Source organism: Manacus vitellinus, unplaced genomic scaffold (genome assembly GCF_001715985.3).
Source record: "Manacus vitellinus isolate BGI_N305 unplaced genomic scaffold, ASM171598v3 scaffold_27_pilon, whole genome shotgun sequence".
In the NCBI taxonomy this organism is placed as follows: Eukaryota; Metazoa; Chordata; class Aves; order Passeriformes; family Pipridae; genus Manacus; species Manacus vitellinus.
Window position 1 is genome coordinate 4,275,075 of NW_021940039.1, and position 18,146 is coordinate 4,293,220.

The 18,146-nt window shown below is 46.6% G+C and overlaps 1 protein-coding gene across 1 annotated transcript in view; it reads left to right on the forward strand.

Annotated features, from left to right (window-relative positions):
• The window catches only part of DDX31 (DEAD-box helicase 31), a 47,108-nt gene extending 29,215 nt beyond the window's left edge, over window positions 1–17,893 (forward strand). Inside the window, exons 18-20 of the mRNA XM_029960544.1 lie at window positions 3,647–3,758; window positions 8,941–9,121; window positions 17,534–17,893. Coding sequence (XP_029816404.1) covers window positions 3,647–3,758; window positions 8,941–9,121; window positions 17,534–17,672 — 432 coding nt within the window. The 3' untranslated portion in view covers window positions 17,673–17,893. The remainder of the gene's footprint in view (window positions 1–3,646; window positions 3,759–8,940; window positions 9,122–17,533) is intronic.
• The last annotated feature ends 253 nt before the right edge of the window (window positions 17,894–18,146 follow it).

The following is an 18,146-nucleotide window of genomic DNA, read 5'->3' on the forward strand; positions in this document are numbered from 1 at the left end:
TGTGTTTTCCTGGTGGAGTTGGCATTTGGGGGAGTTTTCCTGATGTCTTGAACTGGTTAAATAATGTTGCACCCAGACTTTCTTCCTTGCTTCCCTTCTTTTAGCTTACAAATACTGTAATTGTCCACAGTCGTTTTGCCAGTGGTTCAGGATCTATCAGAACAGGATTTTAAGGAATCACAAGGTAGAGAAAGTTCTCCTATCCCACTATTTCTCCATAGTGGCCATAGTGCTGCTTTTTTAACAGATGTAACAAATTTAGATGGGGAGCAGATGAAGCAAACCTCTGGGGTAGGCTTTTATCTTGGAAAAATGTGTAAGGGTCTCAAATTAATTGTCCTGTTCATCCAAAGCAGGATACAAGCAGGATTAAAGCTTGCTTGTGTGAGTAAAGCACATGGGATGGCTTCCCTGCACTTCCAGTGGCACTGGTTTATTTGATCTGTCCAGACACTCACATCATGGGCAGGTTTTATTTTCACAGTTTGCCTCTGAGTCAGTTTTAAATTTAGATTTATTTTTCTATTATTATTATTGGGGTGGGTTTTGGGGTTTTTTTTTTAGATGAACCTACCTGGAAGGCAGGAATCAAACACAGGGGTTTTTTTCATACCCATTAGGGTGCAATTTTAAAATGAGATCTGTCTCAAGGGGCTGAAGGGGATAAAAGGCAAGGTGGAGGTGGGAGGAGGGGAGAAGCTGTTTTCTGAGGACATTATGTTTCCTGCCATTTGCTTTGTTTTTTGTTTATATCTCTTGGACTGACCTCACACTTTGGAAATTATGCACCTACTTTTTTATCCCTCGTTTTTGTCTTACTTTTTTTATTCTTTTTTTTTTTTCCTCTTTTTTTTTTTTTTTTTTTTTCCCCCAGCACCAGGAAGAAGAGATGCCTCATTTTGAAACCTAAAGGGGGGAATAAGAAAAGTCCTTTGTAATATATTGCCATATTATCACTAAATCCCCTGACAGTTGTGACACAGAAGCAAGTCACCTGTCACTTAAGCTTGAGGTCTCTTTAATTTTCTCCTGGAATTCGCACCAGGCTGTCTTTAATTTGAGGCCTTTATTGGAATTCTGAAACCTTTCTGCCTCCCCGGTGCTCAGATCTATTCTGAGTGCTGTTACAGAATGTATACAATAACCAACACAGGGATTCAGAGGGGGCTGAAGCACTGTTTATTTAACACTCTGGAGGGATTTTCGTGCTTATTCGGTCCTGGCTACCCGGCTTTCAATATCGCTTTGACAACCGTTATGCCCTTCTCATTAATTTTAAACAGTTAAAACACAGGAAAAAGAGAAAAAGTTTTCATTATTAAAGTGCTTTACTTTTTAATAACAGAGGATTCTGTCCGCCAGGGGAAAGGGCAAACCTCACTAATTTCACATTCATATTAAAAAACGCTGGGAAGGTGACACTTTGTGCTGCCAGGAGGCTTAACAAAAGGAGAGGGATGGAGGCAGGAGGAGCGGGCGGGGCGGGAAAGTTTTATGTTTCACGTCAGTGGAAACTTGTTAGTGACAACAAGGAGTGTCCACTTCGGGGAGGCACCTCCACTTGGCCTTTATTAAACCCCTGCAGAGGCCCCTGGGCTGGAGACTGTCCCAGCTGAGTAACAGGCACAGGTTAACTCAGACTAAAAGGCGTCTGAGAAACGTGTCCAGAGAAGGGCAGCGAAGCTGGGGAAGGGTCTAGAGAGTAAATCATGTGAGGAACAGCTTGGGGGGCTCAGCCTGGAGAAGAGGAGGCTCAGGGGAGACCTTTTCACTCTCTACAACTCCCTGACAGGAGGGTGGAGCCAGGTGGGGTTGGGCTCTGCTCCCAGGGAACAAGTGAGAGGATGAGGGGAAATGGCCTCAAGCGGTGCCAGGGGAGGTTCAGGTTGGACACCAGGAAGAATTTCTTCATGGAAAGGGTTGTTGAGCATTGGAATGGGTTGCCCAGGGAGGTGATGGAGTCCCCATCCCTGGAGGTGTTCAAAAAATGACTGATGTGGCACTCAGTGCCATGATCTAGTTGACAAAAGTAATGGTCGGTCACAGATTGGACTCGATGATCTTGGAGGTCTTTTCCAACCTAAATGATTCTGTGAGCTGTGTTGTGAGTCTTTCTTGAGTGGATCAGGAGACAGATAGCAGAGACCAGAAATCTGGGAGCCTTAAAATACCCACAGTTTTCTTTGGAGATGCAGGTGGACAGTTCCAGGTAGTGAGTGAGCAGGAGCTCCAGGCCCCAAGCGTCTTTGCTTTGTTGAAGAATAACCTGGAAGCTTTGGGTTCCAGAGAGGGGACTGTGGAGGGGATTTAGACCACATTTCATGTCTGTCTGTGGGCACATTTGCTGTTGGGTATAGAGTAGCAGATTTGGTCAACAGAACATTCTGTGTAGGGTTCCAGCAGCGTTGCCCACGATCACCAGGGTTTGTGGTGTCAGTGTTGTGGCTCCCCTGGACTGGCAGCAGTGCAGGGTGTGAGGGAAGGAGGGGTTTGCAGCATTAACATGCAGATCTGCCAGAGAGGGACAACAGGATTGTTGCCTTGGCACAGGCCTCCTCCAGAATCCTGGGAGCTGGATATTTGTTGTCAGTCAGCCCTGGTCAGATGAGGGGGTTGACTGGTATCAAGTTTCTGCCTTGGATTTGGCACTGTTAGACTTTGGATGCTGGTTCCTGTCTGAGGAGTATTTGAGAACTGTGGCCCTTTCCTGGGAGAGGTGCACATCCATGGATGCCTGGCTTTGCACTTTGCTGTCAGCTTTCCATCAAAAATTCACTTGTTTTCTGGTCCACACTTCCTTTCTCTGCCTGGGTGCCTTAGGGAGAGAGGCAGCCTCTCTTCTCCTCCCAGTAACAGCTTGCTCCCAGGAATGTTTGTTTTCCATTTCCTGAACTGCATCCCTCACTCTGATCCCAGGAAAGCTTGGGCACGTGCAGAACTGCCCCTTTTGGTCTGAGGAAGTTTATTCTGTCATGCCTTTGGTGTCTTCTTCTAGACGAGCCAAATGATGGCAGTTCCAGTCAAGTGTGATGTGTTGACAATGAGAAAATTCCATGTAGAAATCAATGAAGGAATTAATGAGAAGTTCATTTAGTTGCCTTTGTTCACAGGTACTGAATTTGGTCTCTTCTCTGGAGCTTGGGGGTAAATGTAGATCTCATGGATCTCCTACCCCACAAGTCCCAGGAACAGTCCAGGTGTTTTGAGGAAGTGCAGAGGGGAATTTGCAATATCAGCCTAAAACTGTTGGTGTAGAGTCTGGGAGAAGTTACTCCAAATAACTCCAATGGAAACAAGGAGTGGGATCTGGCCTGTTGAACCTGGAAGAAAAATAAAAAGAGGAAAGGGGGAAAAAAAAAGAAAAAAGCAAGGGAGAAAGATAAAAAAAGATACGTGATAGATGTTAGAAAACACAAAATTAAAACTGATTTGCTCTCCCCACCACACAGCCCTCACTGGCTGCTCTGACTTTAACATCTTTATCTGGATTTTTTTTTTTTTTCCTCTAGTAATATTGAGAGGATTACCTTTGTTGGCCCCTGGGTAGTTACTGTGTGATTTTACTGTTATTAAATCTATTGTAAACTGCTTCATTATTCCTGACTCAAATTCTCTCTTTCCTCTAATCCTCCCGCCTCCCTGGTAGAAATCCTGTGGCACCAACCCTCAGGAAGTCCGGGAGAGGGCCACGGTCCTGCAGACCAAATTTGAAAATCACGTTCACTCCAGCGAGGGGACGGTCCGGTGGGCAAAGAAAGGTCAGTGTGTGCTTCCTTCCAGCTCTTCCAGGAGGGCTCAGATGAGCTACCAGCCTTTTCTTCTGGGGAAGAGCTTCAGGGAAAAGGCCTGGAAGAAACATTTTGGGGCCGCTGGGCTCTGTAGGGGGTTGAGACGGGCCCAGAAGGCTTTGGGATGATATTAAATGTTAATTTCTTGTGTTCCCACATTACGTGCAAATGGGATTTAATCTTGGCTTTTGATGGGATTCACTTCCAAGGGCCCTGACCCAGTCGCAGGAGTGAATGGATTGTGTGTGTTGGGCTGGGAAGGGAATGGGTGACTTGCTCCACCACATCCTGGTGCAATTCCCGTTGGATGCCTTCAGTTCACACTAGGGATGAATTTGAAGCCTGTGAGGCAGGATGCCTTGGGAGCAACTCTTAACAGGCAGGGATATAAGAGAGGAGGTTGTTGTGTGGGATGGGAGGAAAATGAGAGAGGGCAACAACTCAAGAAGGCAGGAAGACAAAAAACTGGGGTGGATTTAATAATTGTAGTTACATGCAAATCTGGGACTTGATCTCCCATCTTTGCCAAGCAGGATGCACAGCAGTTGTCACTGAGCAGTGTAAGACTCTTCCCTTCTGCCTCTCAGTTTGGAAAATTCAGAGGAAGGTATATATGAGAGAAAGATCAAAAACTTGCCAGGGATGTAGTAGGAAAACAGACACTGAACAGTCACCAGAGAGGAGCCAAAAAGGTGGTGCAGGGTGGGCACCCCTGTTCCATGTGCTGTTGTGTTTGGAGTGGGTGCACCTGAGAACTTGAGAGCTGCTGTGAGGGGAATATGGGAACCCCAAAGCTCCTTGGCAATTACTTGGAATTTGAGTTATTGAGACGAGTCCACAAAACACAAACTCTTTATGTGAGAGACTAAACCACTCTTGCTCACAATATTTAGGACTAGAGCCTTTCCCCTTTTTTGAATCTCCTCTTCCCACATGTCTCCCTTCCTGATTGTTTTCTTTTTTACCTCATTTGTCACTTTGATCTGAGTCAAATTCTCCTCTCTCAGCTTGTGTAGAAGTCCTGTTATGTCAGTTCTGCAGCATTTCCAGTTGAGAGGGGTCCTGGTGAGATGGGTTTTAATGGTCTGCATCATTTCTGTTTACCATTCTGTATGCATGTGCATACAGGTCTGGTGCAGGTGTACCACGTGTGCTAAACTACTTAAATCACTCTCTAAGGGGTCCAAAACCAAATGGGGAAATTGGCCTTTGAGCTGTACAATGTCTGGAGAAACTGGAGAAGGGGAGACTTTCCAAGATAAAAAAATTATCTGGAGTCCTGAGAAGTGATTGTTCAAGAGGTCAAAGGTGCTATTTTTTCCTGAGCATTGTACTAACTTATTAGGTGATGACATAGAATAATTAAAGCAACTACTGGGACTGCCTGCTTACCCCAAATTAATCTGCAATGCTTTTAATGATGTGTGGCTGTGCTGATGGGCAAAGTATTTGAAATTCTCCTGTTTTTCTCTTTGCTCTCTCCCTGCCACTGCAAGTCACTGGGCTGATTTCTCACCCCACCTCCAGCTGCTGCAGTGCTGATTTTAGTCCCTTGGGGTTTTGAAACACCTTTTCCCTACAGTGAAAGTGTTGGAGACTTGCTACACAAGCAGCTTGCACCCATTTTCAGATGTGTTGTTCTACTTGCCTGGTGCAATTACTTTTATAGCTTTTAAATCCACAGTCTCAAAGCATGTGGCTAATATGATCATAGTCCTTCATTCTGCCTGGATGAGCTTCTTGCTGCTCTCCTGGGATTTCATATACCCCATGCAAACTTCTGACCTGAGATGTCTGTGACAGGGACAACCACTGTGGTCCCACCTAGAAAACCTCAGTGGTTTCTCTCTACACAGAGTGTGTCACTGTGTGTGCACACACCCACCCACCCACACTTGTTGCTGAGCTCAGCATTAATAACTTCTTGAGCCACAGACAAGAAGTGCAGAGAACACATCAGGAAATGCTGAAATGGTGTGCATCCCATTTATCTTGTAGAGGAGCACTCCACCTCTTTTTCCAACTCTGCTATCTACATATGCAAATTTTCCACTGCTGAGTGGCTTCCATAAGCCCCCTCTTCCTCCCCTCTGAGCCAGGCATCATGAATAATTAACATGGCAGCTGGCTTTTGCTTTCATGGCAGACAATCAATTGGAAACTGTGCCAGAGATGCATTTGTTTCTCTCTCTTTTCCTGCTTTTCCCCATTTTCTGACCCAGTCAATGTTAATAAGCAGTGTTTGCTCTGCAGCCCTGCTTTCCAAAGGCGAGTGGCTCCCTGCCCGCTCTCCCCTTCTGGCTCGGGGTCCCGTGGTTTTCCCACTCAAATGGAATGGTTCAGTGAAGGTGCTGCCCTTCAGACTTGATTGACTGATCAGCAGCAGTGAGGTGGGTGGGAGGAGGGGTCTGGCTGGGCCCTGCTACTTGAAGGATGAATTGATCAAGTGTGGAGCCCCTTTTGGGAAGTGGGGGGTTCTCGTCCGAAGGGTTTTGTGGTGACAGGCGCTTCCTTTTGGAGCTGTGGGGACAGACAGAGCTCAGGAGACTGTGATCCTTTGTGCTCCTGAGAGTGCAGAAAGGGTAAGGAAGCAAACCCTGCCGTCCTCCTCCATGTTTCCCAATTTTACAGCCAATAGTTGAGCATTTTGCCTCATCCTTTCTGTCCTCAGCACCTGTGTGTGGAGAGGGACAGCAGAGTTGCAGGATTCCACTGCTGGGGCACAGTTCTCGAATCCATGACGGGTTTGGGGCATCCTTCCCTCCTGTTCCCACTCCAGCAAAGTGCCTCCTGGTTTATCCTGTGGCTGAGGCTGTGCCCTGAGGCCAGTGCTGGGAGCTCTCACCTGGGAGCACAGGGAACAGGTTATGTCACCTGTCTCACTTTCATATCTATTACCCTCTTGTCCCCTGGTTAAAAGAACAACAAACCAACCCATCTAAAACCCCATCATATATAGCACCTTTTTTTTTCTTTTTACCTCTGACTTTCCACACTTCCATTTCCTGTAGAAAGATGGGGATGCACAGGTGGAAAGGACTAATCTAAATCCATTCTCTTATATGAGCCCAAGTCTGAATCCCACCCTAAGCCAGTATATGTTATCTTAGACTCATGTTGGGGTGGCAAAAACTGTAACAGCTCAGGCAGTTTGCTCCTATGACTTTTAAGATGAGGAATCCTTTACATGAATTATTGCCTGACCAGCACTGTTACCAGTCTTTGTGAGTTGTTTTTATAAAGCTCTGTCTCTTTGATCAGAAAATCATAAAAGAATTTGAACTTTAAAAAAAAAAAAAAGCTTTTAGTATCTGGCCACTCTAATTGCACATAAAAGCCAGAAAACATGACTCTGACAACACTGAGAGGTCTAAAGACCTGATAGTAAAGATTTTCACATCTGCAAAGGTCTTCATTTTAGTCTCGTGGGTGCTGTAATGAACATCAGCAGCTCTGAGCTCCTGGGGAGTGAAGCAGTTTTCTGGGCTGGGGTTTTGACCTGTTGGTTCAGCTCTGGTTTAGTGTCCTGCAGCATTCCCTGACTCAGAGCTGAGTCTGGCAGATGCCTGTCAGGACTTTTTGGGAAGAGAGGGGCCTTTGACACTTTGATTATTTAACTGATCTGGGGAGTTGGTACCAGCAGCCTTTCCTCTCTGCACGGCCGTGGGAGCTGAGCTCAGCCTTCATAATAACAGGATCTGTAGTATCCACCATTCCAGATGCTGTGAGACAGAGCTGTACTGGCTCCGATGGGACTGAATTCAGAGCGGGAGCAAGTTCCTATTGTTCCTTTTGAAGAGTTACACCTTCTCACAGGTGAATTTGACCAATAACTTTATGAAAAAAAAGCAGCAGAATAGGGGTTTTTGAAGGCACTTGAGCTGGTTTATAAGCCCTCAGCAGGATGGCCTTCAGAAGAGACACCGAGACAGAGTATTTGGAATTTAGCATTCTCTTTTTTGGGAAAACACAGGTCTCTTGGTGCTCGGGTGCCTCTGAAAGAGGAGTTTTGTGAAATTGGGAAGAAGGTACAAAAAACTCAATCTTTTCTTCCCATCGATTGGGAAAAGGAGTTCGCTTTGCTCAGTAAACAGAGCTTTGATGGATTCCCTGGGTCCTTCCAGGAGCTGATCTGCTAAAATGACATTTTTATTACTGTTCATAAACTCCAATCTCCGGCTGCTGCCAAGAGATTAGACATAAGCTGTGGGCAAACTTGCTGGTCCGGTGGCTCAACGGGCAAGGGCAGGAGAGGTGAGAGTTTAGAGCTTGCTGCTGCCAGGAGTGAGAGGGAGAGAAAGAGGCAGGTGCTGGTTGGAGTGAGGGCTTGGGGGGGACACAGGAGGTTTAGCAAGCAGGGGAGCAGCAGGGGATTGAAGGGAGGCATTTTCTGAGCTGTAGAGTTTCCTTGCTGGAAGTCCCTCTATTCCCAGAGCAGAGGGGACAGCCTGGGTGGAGTGAGTGTTCCGGGGAGGAGCAGAGGTAGTGCTCATATTAGTGGATGATTGTCTTTAGAGCAATGAGCCCTGAGGGGAAGGGCATTACAGGAGTATAAAGATGTGAAGGGAAATTTGCTCACAGTTCTATTATTTTTCCCTTTTGAGAAGGTGAGCTCTGTTCTCAGTGTGCTGATGAGTCAGGAAATCCATCCGGCTCTCAGATATTTATAAGGGACTAGCTGGTAACTGGTGAAAAATGCATGGACTACTGGGACTCTAATATCAGAGGAGCCTTCCTGTGCCATTTCCATGCTTCTCTTTCCCTCTCTTCATCCCTGTATCTCTATTCCCTCTCTCCCCTCCTCTGTAGCCATTCATTGTCAATGACTCTTATGAGACGAGCTACAAACATCACCTTCTTGGGCTGAAGGGGCCCCCTTGCAGGAGGCAAACCCAATGCAATTTAATGTGGCTTTGTTTCAGTTCCTGACACCTCTCCAGCACCCACCTTCTCCTTTTGGGATTGTACTATTACTATGCAACCTTCACAGATTTTTAACATGCCAGCCTTTCCTACCAGCTGCTGACCAGAAGGTGTCCCAAAGGACAAGACCGATGTCCCTTCAGCTGGAACAGCTGAATCTTTAAGTGTATATATATAAAAATGCAGCAGCAAACAGAATTCACCCTTTTTTTTTTTTTCTTCCCCTCAGCACTGCAGTCTTTCCTTTGTGCCTATACCACCTACCCCAGGAACCTCAAGCACATCTTCCACATCAAGTCTCTCCACCTGGGTCACGTGGCCAAGAGCTTTGGCCTGAGAGATGCCCCCCAGAACCTGACTGCTCTTCCAACTGCAGGCTCAAAGAAGAAAACCAAGCCAAGACCAAAAAGGTGAGCCAAGCTGAGCTGGTTCCTGAGCCAGGGAACACCACATGACACACTGGGGTGTGCTTTGCTCCTCAAGGTGGATTCCTGGTGCCTGCTCCAGGACTCGAGTGTAAATCAAAAGGCAGATCTGCTGGTAGAAATGATCCTTCTACAAACCTGTGCTTTGCTCCCTGTAGATTTAAGTAGTTCTGGCAAAAGCATTTCTGCAAAATCATGTGAGATCTTCTCCCAGGAAGAGTCTGCAGCAAACTTGGAGTTAGAGCTCCGTCCCCTCTGGTGTGTGCACAGGGATGTTCCTGGGTAATCCTATTCTCTGTAAGGAATTGGAGACTCCCTGATGGAGGAGCAGAGCCCTAAATCCTTTTCTGTGCTTGAAAGGGAGCTGAAGATGCTCAGTACATCTGATCCTGGCTACTCTGGGTTGGTTCCACAGGACAGATAATCCTGATATTACAATGTTAAGGACATGCTCTCTTCCCTCAATGGCAGGGTGGGAACCTCTGGCTTGCCAGTAAAATCACTGCAATAATTCAAAGGAGGAGAATATTTTTTCTTTATCAGCATCAATTGTGACTCCTTCCATGTAATTGTTGCTACAAACTCTGTTAGCAAACGTTAGCTGTGCAATGAAAGCACTAATCCACATAATTGTTCCTGGGCTGGTCACATCTCCTGCACATGTACATATCTTGTGGTAAAAAAAAAAAAATGCAAGGGGAAGGGATTTTAAAATAAAAAGTTGGAGCCTGCATTGTCCTGCTTTCAGAAGCCACCAGGGACAGGCCACTGCTCTGCCTCCTGCTCCAGCTGACCCTCCTCAGCAGATGGGCAACAGGATGGGAATGCCCCTGTGAGCAGGGGATTTAACGGAGCTTTATTTCGGGAAGAATAGCCTGATTAGCTGATAAAGAGCATGTAAGATGGTATGGGGTGGGCTTTGATGTCTTGCTGGCCCAGCAGGGTGTCAAGCTATGACTGACAGTAGCGTGTCACAGGATTACTTGGGCTGTAACAATGCCTCTCTCTGTTCCTGTGATGTTGCTACTCTGTTAGAGCTACTTTTTCCCTTGTTACAAACCTCTTTTAGACTCGGGTTCCTCCTCCCCAATTCTTCATCCCATTAGAGCACAGACAAGCTCAAGATACAGTAGGTAGTTTATGCACAGGATGTGTGGGGTTGGGGGATGTGGAGGTGTTGGAACAAATGGTCTGAGAGTGATTTGAAAGCTCATTTGCACGTGGATCATATAATTGCAGCTCAGGGAAAGTGGGCAGACTTTGCTCAGGTTTGTCACGGCTCAAGCTCCAGATTTCAAATCCAGGAGCATCTGGAAAGTTAAGACCCTGCAGAAGCAGCCAAAGTTGTGATGTGCAACAATTGTTCCTGCCTGTGAAACTTGTTTCTAATCAGCTTTCTCTGTGTGTGCTTAAAAAATTAAATAAAGAGAGAGGATAAATTAGTATTTATAGGATAGTTTAGAGAAAGTGAATATAGATTGATATTCAGTCTCCACTGGCACAAATCCAAGATAGTGCTGTTAACTTAGAGAATTGCTTTTGATTTCACACTGACAGAGCAGAAAGCAAAATTCAGCCTGCCATTTAGAAGACAAATGGGTTTTAGTTGTAAAATGCAAGGCTTGAAATTGTAACAGCACAGTCTCAGAGCAATCTTTTTAATTATATTTCTCACGTGATACTGTGAGTGCTGGTTGTCGTATTACACATTGTCTCCCAACACCCGATACTTGTTTTTGATCAGGCTGCTCACTAAAGCCTCATCTCTCAGCACCTGCCTAGAGAATAAAGAACAGGCAGTCCAGGGTGAAAGTGGGGTAAAGGCAATCGTTAAGTGTTTCCTTAAGAGGACAAAGAAAACTTTTCATTTCTTTTGAAGTCTCCTTTTGTGCTTCACGCCTCCTTCGAGAGCCTGCTTGGGGAAGGTGAGACAGCGAGAGGGAGCAGCCAGGTGTGTGATGTTTCAGTGCTGAAATGTGGGAGCAGCCCTCTCCTGACTGCCCATGTAAACTTCCATGTATTTTTTAAAGCTCTTTGTGCAAACCAGCTGTCCCCTTTGCCGCGGTGGGTCTTGCAAAACCCGATCTGAAGAAGGAAAAAAAAATAACTGCTCGCGACGTTTGTGAAAGTCGAAATGCTGTGTTTAGGTGAGAGAGGAGCACACGAACCAGATACTGTATATTGAGTTACAGTACATCAGCTTAGTAAGTGTCTGGGCTCATGCTTTTACTGCAGGGTGGATGCAAGGAAGCTGATCCCACTTCCATTGAGGGATTAGCTGTCCCTCGCTCTCGCTGCGGAGGAGCAGCGTGCCGAGGAAGTCGCTGACATGCCAGATAGACATGTCTTTTGACTCCCTCACAATGCAGATGCCAAAGACCTACTGCCATTCCACCGTGCATCCCTGTGCTACTCAAGTCTTTTGCATTTTGGATCAGTGGGCTTTTATGGGCTTCTGTGGCGGCTGATGGTCTGTTTTCTCCTTTTGAACTCGGGAAGCCCAGGGTGTGCCCCCAGAGGGTTCCACTGCAATGAGGAGTTGCAACTTAATTTGCCTTCTTTGTGGGTTCAAGCCATTACAAAGAAAGAGATGAATCTTTAAGTTCAGTAGAATCTGTGAAACTCCTTGCTAGAGGAATCTCTGATGCCAGAAACGCTCAGAAAGATTGAGTTTACTTAAAATAACATATTAGCTGCTACAGCACATGCAGAAAGTGATATAATAGCTAAGGTAAAAACCCCCTCATGCTTCAGAGTTTAAGTCCCAACGCTCAACTAAAATGAGATCAAGAAAAGGTGTCCAGGGTGCTTCTCCAAGGTGTCCAAGGTGTTTAAGGGCATTTATGTACATCGTTATTACAGTGCCATTGCTCTGAATATGGAGGTCAGCATGCCCTGAAGGTTTTGGCTGCAAGATCATTGTTTTAATTCATTCTTCAGCATTTAGTGGTCAGATAGAATTAGACAACTCCTGGGAAATACACCTTGTAACCCTGTGTGTCCTCCTTTGCATGGCCAAGGCAGCAAAGGGTGAAAGCTCGTAGCCTTTTATCTTCTCTCCCACCTCATATCCTTGATTCCACTTTTGAACATCTTGGCACTGACAATTATGGAAAGACTAATACAGGGCTTGTGACTCAAGGCTGCAGCTGGGCCTCCCTGAACAACAATTGTCTAATCATTAGAAGCAGTTTGCCTGCCAGCTTTTACCTGCACATTTAGAGCTTTCTTAATATCACTTAATTAGTCAAAATGCAAGTTTGGAATTTTGCCCACTGGGAATTTCTCTTGGTTTGGGCATTCTGCTCTAGAAAGCCAGACTGGAGCTCAGGTAAGAGTGTGTATCCATGGGCTGGAGTGCAGATGGATCCAAAAATTAGAGTAAGAGACGTGGCTGCTGCAAAAGGAAACATCACCATCACTCTTCATTAAGGCAGTTCAGGGACACAGATGAGTCCTGTTTACCACATCATGATGTTATAAAAAAGTCCTGTTATGGAATTAAAGTTTCATAGTTGTAAAATCCATCTGATTGTTATCTGCACACTGCAGTGCCCTTTATTACTGTCCTGTTCCACCATGGCCACAGCACAGAGCCTTTGTTCCATCTCTGAGCAAGCAAATAGTGCTGGAAAACCTCTGTGCTGTGTGGTATGCACCAAAAATTACCTCTCTGCAATTGAAATATATTCTATCCTTTAGGCTGGGAAAGAGCCTGACAGAAGCAAGAATCCTGGGGGAGGTTTCCCAACCTTCCAGTGCTGCTTTTCTTTTTCCATGGGGTGACAGCCAAGGGATGGTAGTGAAAGTGAAACTGGGGGTTTGTCTCTTTGTAGCTGAAATACAGTTGACTTCAGTAGGGTGAGGTGGGCTTTGCTGTTCAGCACACCCTGGCATGAAGGCCACCCTGCTCTGGGTGTTCTGGAACAGGCTTGGTGCTCATTCTGGCTGGGTAATAATTTTCCTCGATCTTCTCAAGCATCTGCATCAGCTGGGAACAGAGGACCTGGGCCATCTGTTGACCTGTCGAGAGCAGTGTAGGATTGCTGATGGATTTCTTGCCCCCACTCTGCAAAAACAACAGCAGAAAAACCAACCCAAACAGGGTTGCATTGGCTGCAGATGGTTCATCCAACACTATAAGTAGAAAAAGCAGGTGTTGCAGCAGCCTTGGCCCAGAGGTAACCCAGCTCTGCTGCTGGCACGGTGTCAAAGAGCTGTTGGAGATGCTGTCAGGCAGATTGATAGTGCAATCCAGGTTGAAATGTTTTCTGATAAATGAAACAGCCCACTCCTGTCTCCTCCAAAGACACACCATGAGCTCTGGGGCCGTGCGTCACAACTTCCTACTCCTTGTCCCTCAGCTGGAGCAACTGGGGAGCCTTTGGTTGCTGCAGATGCTGGGAGTTGGTTAAAGGTCACCACACTTGCTGCACTGCATTGCAGCAGCATTTCACACAGCTCAAGACAAAGGAACAGGCAGCAGTGCCAACCAAGTTGAGGGAGACACCTCTAACAAGAAGCTCACTCACCACTGAGGTAAAAAGATGAGCAGAGGTGTCTTCTGAGCCAGCAGATGATACCCAAGGAGCCCTTCATGTATATGTGCCACTACTGTGGCATTAAGGAGTTTTTGGCTTGGAGATCAGCTTGTCATTCAGTTCTCTAATGAGGCAGATGTGCCAGTGAGACACACATATTGGGATTTTGAAAAGAACTTGAAAAATGGTGTCATACTTGTCCCTTTTCTTGTTGTTGTTACTTGGTCCCTGCCCACCAAAAGGTTTGAGTCTCCATATCCAGGATCGTGGTTTGCATGTTGTAACAAATGCAATCCAACTAAATCAGGTGGAGCCTGATCATCCTTATGATCTGCTCAGGAATGCTTGGGAGATAAGGGGGATGTTAAATAGAAACAGAACAGTTTGTGTGTGCTGTTCTTCATCTTTCCTCTGTGCCTTGGAGCTGTCCACAGCCTCTCAGCTTTGTGGAAAACATCCTCAGGGCTTAGTTCAGTGTGTTTGGGTTTTTTCTTTGCCACAGCACAGTCTCTGTTACTCCACTGTCTTCTTGTTGGTGGCTGTGGAATTCAGTGGATGGTGCCTTTGGAACTCACAAAGCCATTGATCACCCAAGGTGTGTGGAAGTCACAAACTGAGTATCTTAAGGTGATGCCTGTAAGTTGGGTGGGACTTCTGTGGTTGGTTGGTATCGTGTAGCAGAGCAGGAGACAGTTGGAGACAACAGGGAGGATTTCATACTCATCACCTGTGCTGTTTTCACCCCTTGTGTTTTTTGGGTTTGGGGGGTTTTTTTCATGATGTGAAAAAAGATTTACTGCAGATCTCTTCTGAGATAATTCTGTATTTAGCAAGGTTCACGAGTTTCTCATGTTTAAAGAGTAAATAAATTCATTCCTCCAATTTTCTGGAGGACAGAGCTTTTTTTTAATATTTAAAACTTTGTCTCTGGCCTAGTCTTTTCCAGACTTTCAGGATCTAACAAAGTCATCTGGGGACAATTTCTCTGTTTTCTCTCTGCTGAGGGTCTTGCTACCACCTTTTGTGAGGTTGCAGCTTAGTTACAGATGTGCTCAGGCAGCTCTAAACCAAGTTATGACTGTTTCTGTCTCATTTACCCCCAGTTAATAAAACTTAATATTCTCTCATCTGTATGAACACTCCTTTCTCCTTTAGGCACTGCTGAAATCATGGCACTGTAGCACTTTGGGATGGGTCAGTCATCAGAGAATCTTTTTTGCCCTGTGACTTCCCAGTAGCTGCACCACCCAATTCAGTGCAATTCCCCCCCTCAAAGATTACTGTGTTTGGAGGGAGGGATTTAAAGGGTGGGGATTTCTCTGCCCGTTATCAGCATGATGTGTTCTCATTAGGGCTCAATATGATACCTAGACATGAGATCACAGACAGAGATGCTGACAATCCATGTGTTTATCCAGTGATGGGAACATGGGTTCTGTCTCTATTGCAAATGCATCTTACATTTGCAGCCTTTCTGTGAAGCTTTTTGCCACAGTATCCAGTGTCACCACACAGCTCTCCTGCATTACCATCACTCCAGCCTTCAGTAGGGAAAACCCAGCCATCCCGGGTTAGGAGGTGGGAGAAGAGACATGGAAGCCAAAGAGATTAAATACTTTGCCCAGGGATGCTCAGGGGGTGAGTAGTAGGGTCTCCCTCTGTTCTCCTGGGCTGAATCAGGATCCAACCAGGACTCCTGACCTGGTGCCCTGGCTCCACACCCTTCCTGGTGTGCTGTCACTGCAGGCTGTTGCTGTTGCCTGTAGCTCTTCCATCTCGTGGTTAAACGGGGCCTTGACAGCTGCTTTTCTTCTCTCAGTGATCAGCACAGGTTCCACAGCACAACTCCATTGATTTTCGTGGCCCCGGGTTAGAGGGAGAAGCCTCCCTTTCCCCTGCATCCCTGCTTTTCTGTGTGCAGCTGATCACCTCAGCAGGGGGTATTGATTTACTAATTGGGCAGCGATTTCACCTGATTGATAATAAAGTGTCGGACAACCCCCCTGCTGAGCTGCAGCTCAGCCCCCGCAGCTACTGGTGGATTCCTTGTCCTTTTGCAGCAGATAGTTCCCTGTTGTTAAGTAAACTGTTGCTTGGTAACCCTGGAATTACTGTAGTTAAAGCTTGGAGTGTCAAACAGGAACTTTATCCAGTGATGGAGGGGCCGAGCAGAGGATACACCTGCCCTGGCAGAGCTGGGCTGGTGCTGTGTGTGCACCCACAGGCTCCCTCTGCACTGCAGCCACTTTTGAGGTGTTTATGTCCTTTTGCCTTGGTTTCTGTGATTTCAGACTGTGTGGTGGCCGTGGCTCTGATTTCTCTGGGACGTCCGGTCTCCAGCCCTTCTGTGAATGCAGAGCTGGAATGTTTGATTCGTGTGAGAATGGAGGCTGTAGGGAATGTAGCAGTGTCTGTGTATTCCAGGCTTTCTGTTCTAGGAAAAACTTTCTCTGGCAACCATCACACCATCCTTCTGATCCAGCCTTCCAAACCCACACCAGCCATGAAACCTACACAGGGATGGAAAACAAGCTGTGGAAAGGGGGCAAGGAAATCCCTCAGACAGCCAAGAATTTGATCCCCTTCCTTCTTCATGTGCTTGGCCTGCTGAATGGGTTGATCTGTTGCTGCAGCCAAAAGTTCTTCCTTCTCCTGCAATCCCCAGCATGGCTTTGGACACCTGAAGGAATTATGAGGCAGTGTCAACCTTTAAGACTGCTGAGGTCCCTGTGTTGTCACCAGAGCATTCTGGTGTGGATGTGGGGCTGCTCTTCAACTCCCTGGTGTTTAGAGGGACAGACTGATTTCTGTTTCCTTCTCTGAGATCTGTTACAAGTTCTTTTTAGGACCAGCTGCTCAGAGAGGTGCACCCTGGAAGTGTCCAAGGCCAGGCTGGACTGGGCTCTGGTTGGACCTGGTCTAGTGGAAAGTGTCCCTGCCCATGGCAGAGGGTTGAAACTGGATGATCTTTAAGGTCCCTTCCAACCCAAACCATTCTGTGATTCTGTGACTATAAAGAGGAGAGTGTCCAATACCTGTGGACACCCACTGTGTCCAGGAACATGGGAACATGGTAAGGAACAACAGGTCCTGCACCCAAGAGATCACAGGTTAGATAAGTGAGGGCAACAGCAGCAACCAGGACCAGATTTGCCCAAGGTTATGGATCAGGACAGTGGCAGAACTCGTGGTGGAAAAATGCTGAGTGGGTTTTTATATTTATAGCTGGCAGTTTAGGGCTACAGAGAGATCCATGTTGGAGTTCAGAGGATGGGCTGAATGCAGCTACCCTTGCAAAAGGCAGTCTCTGGAGGGGTGGCTGTGAGGTGCCTGTGATGGCTGCAGGACACTGCAAGGAAAGACTCTGTTGGGTTGAGACTCCTGACATTTTCATTTTTTTTCCTTGTTTGCTTTCCCTTGTTTTCAAGCTCTGGATTTCAGCTCTGTTTATAAAGTGTTTCCATTGTTCAGTGTCATGAGGCTGTTAGGTTTTTTTATTATTCTTATAATTTTCAAACTGCTGTGTCACCTAATTCATCAGCCTTCAGCTCACAAACCTTCCCTCCTTCTCCCCGCCGCCCCTGCAAGAGCATTTGTACAGAACAAAGGCTTGCTTTTAAAAACGGCGTGATATTTTGCCACCTTTGTGAAAACCTGTCACAACAATATCTAATTTTGCATGAGACAGAATTTCAAATCAAGCCTGGAGAAGAGGAAGCTGTTCCTTCGCTAATGCGCAAATGTCACTTTTCGGCGCCCGCTCCAGTCGGTCCCACCCAGCGGGGAGAAGGGAATCATCTAATCCCTCTGCTCTTCCCTCTGCTCTTCCCTCTGCTCTTCCCTCTGCTTTTCCCAGGTCTGACCTGCTCAAGAAGACCCAGGGCAAACGTCGCCTTGCCGAGATCCTGCGCTCTGAATATTCCAGTGGGATGGACACCAAGGTCAGGAGGAAGAAAAAGCGGAGGAAACCTGGCAACCAGCAGATTCCAACATAAGCCAGGACCTCCCAGCCATTGGCTGTAAAACCTGCTTGAGTGCCTCAGCGGGGGGGCAGGGTGACCTGCCAAACCAACTGAGGAGTGTTTCAATTTATCAGGCAAATGTGGGAGGGATCTTGGGGACCGTGGCCTCCTCCCCTTCATTCCATAGGTCCAAGTGGAATCGAATCCAGGCGTGTCCTGTTGTACTGCTGCAATTAAACGTGGCCTCCTGAAGATGTGCCGTGTTTCTAAGGTGGTGGGGTTTTTTTTTTTGCAAGAAAAATAATTTTAAAAAAGGTTAAATATGGTTTTCAGAGAAATGTGATGCCTGTGTAACATAAGAGTGAGACGACTGTGGTCCCACAGGAGGTGCTTTTCTGTTTAAAGACCTGCAGAAACGCTCCACAACCCCTTCACTTGCTATTTTGAGCCTGGTTAACAGTCGTGGCAGGGGAGCACATTGAAGAGGAGAGGGGAGGCTGCCCCTTC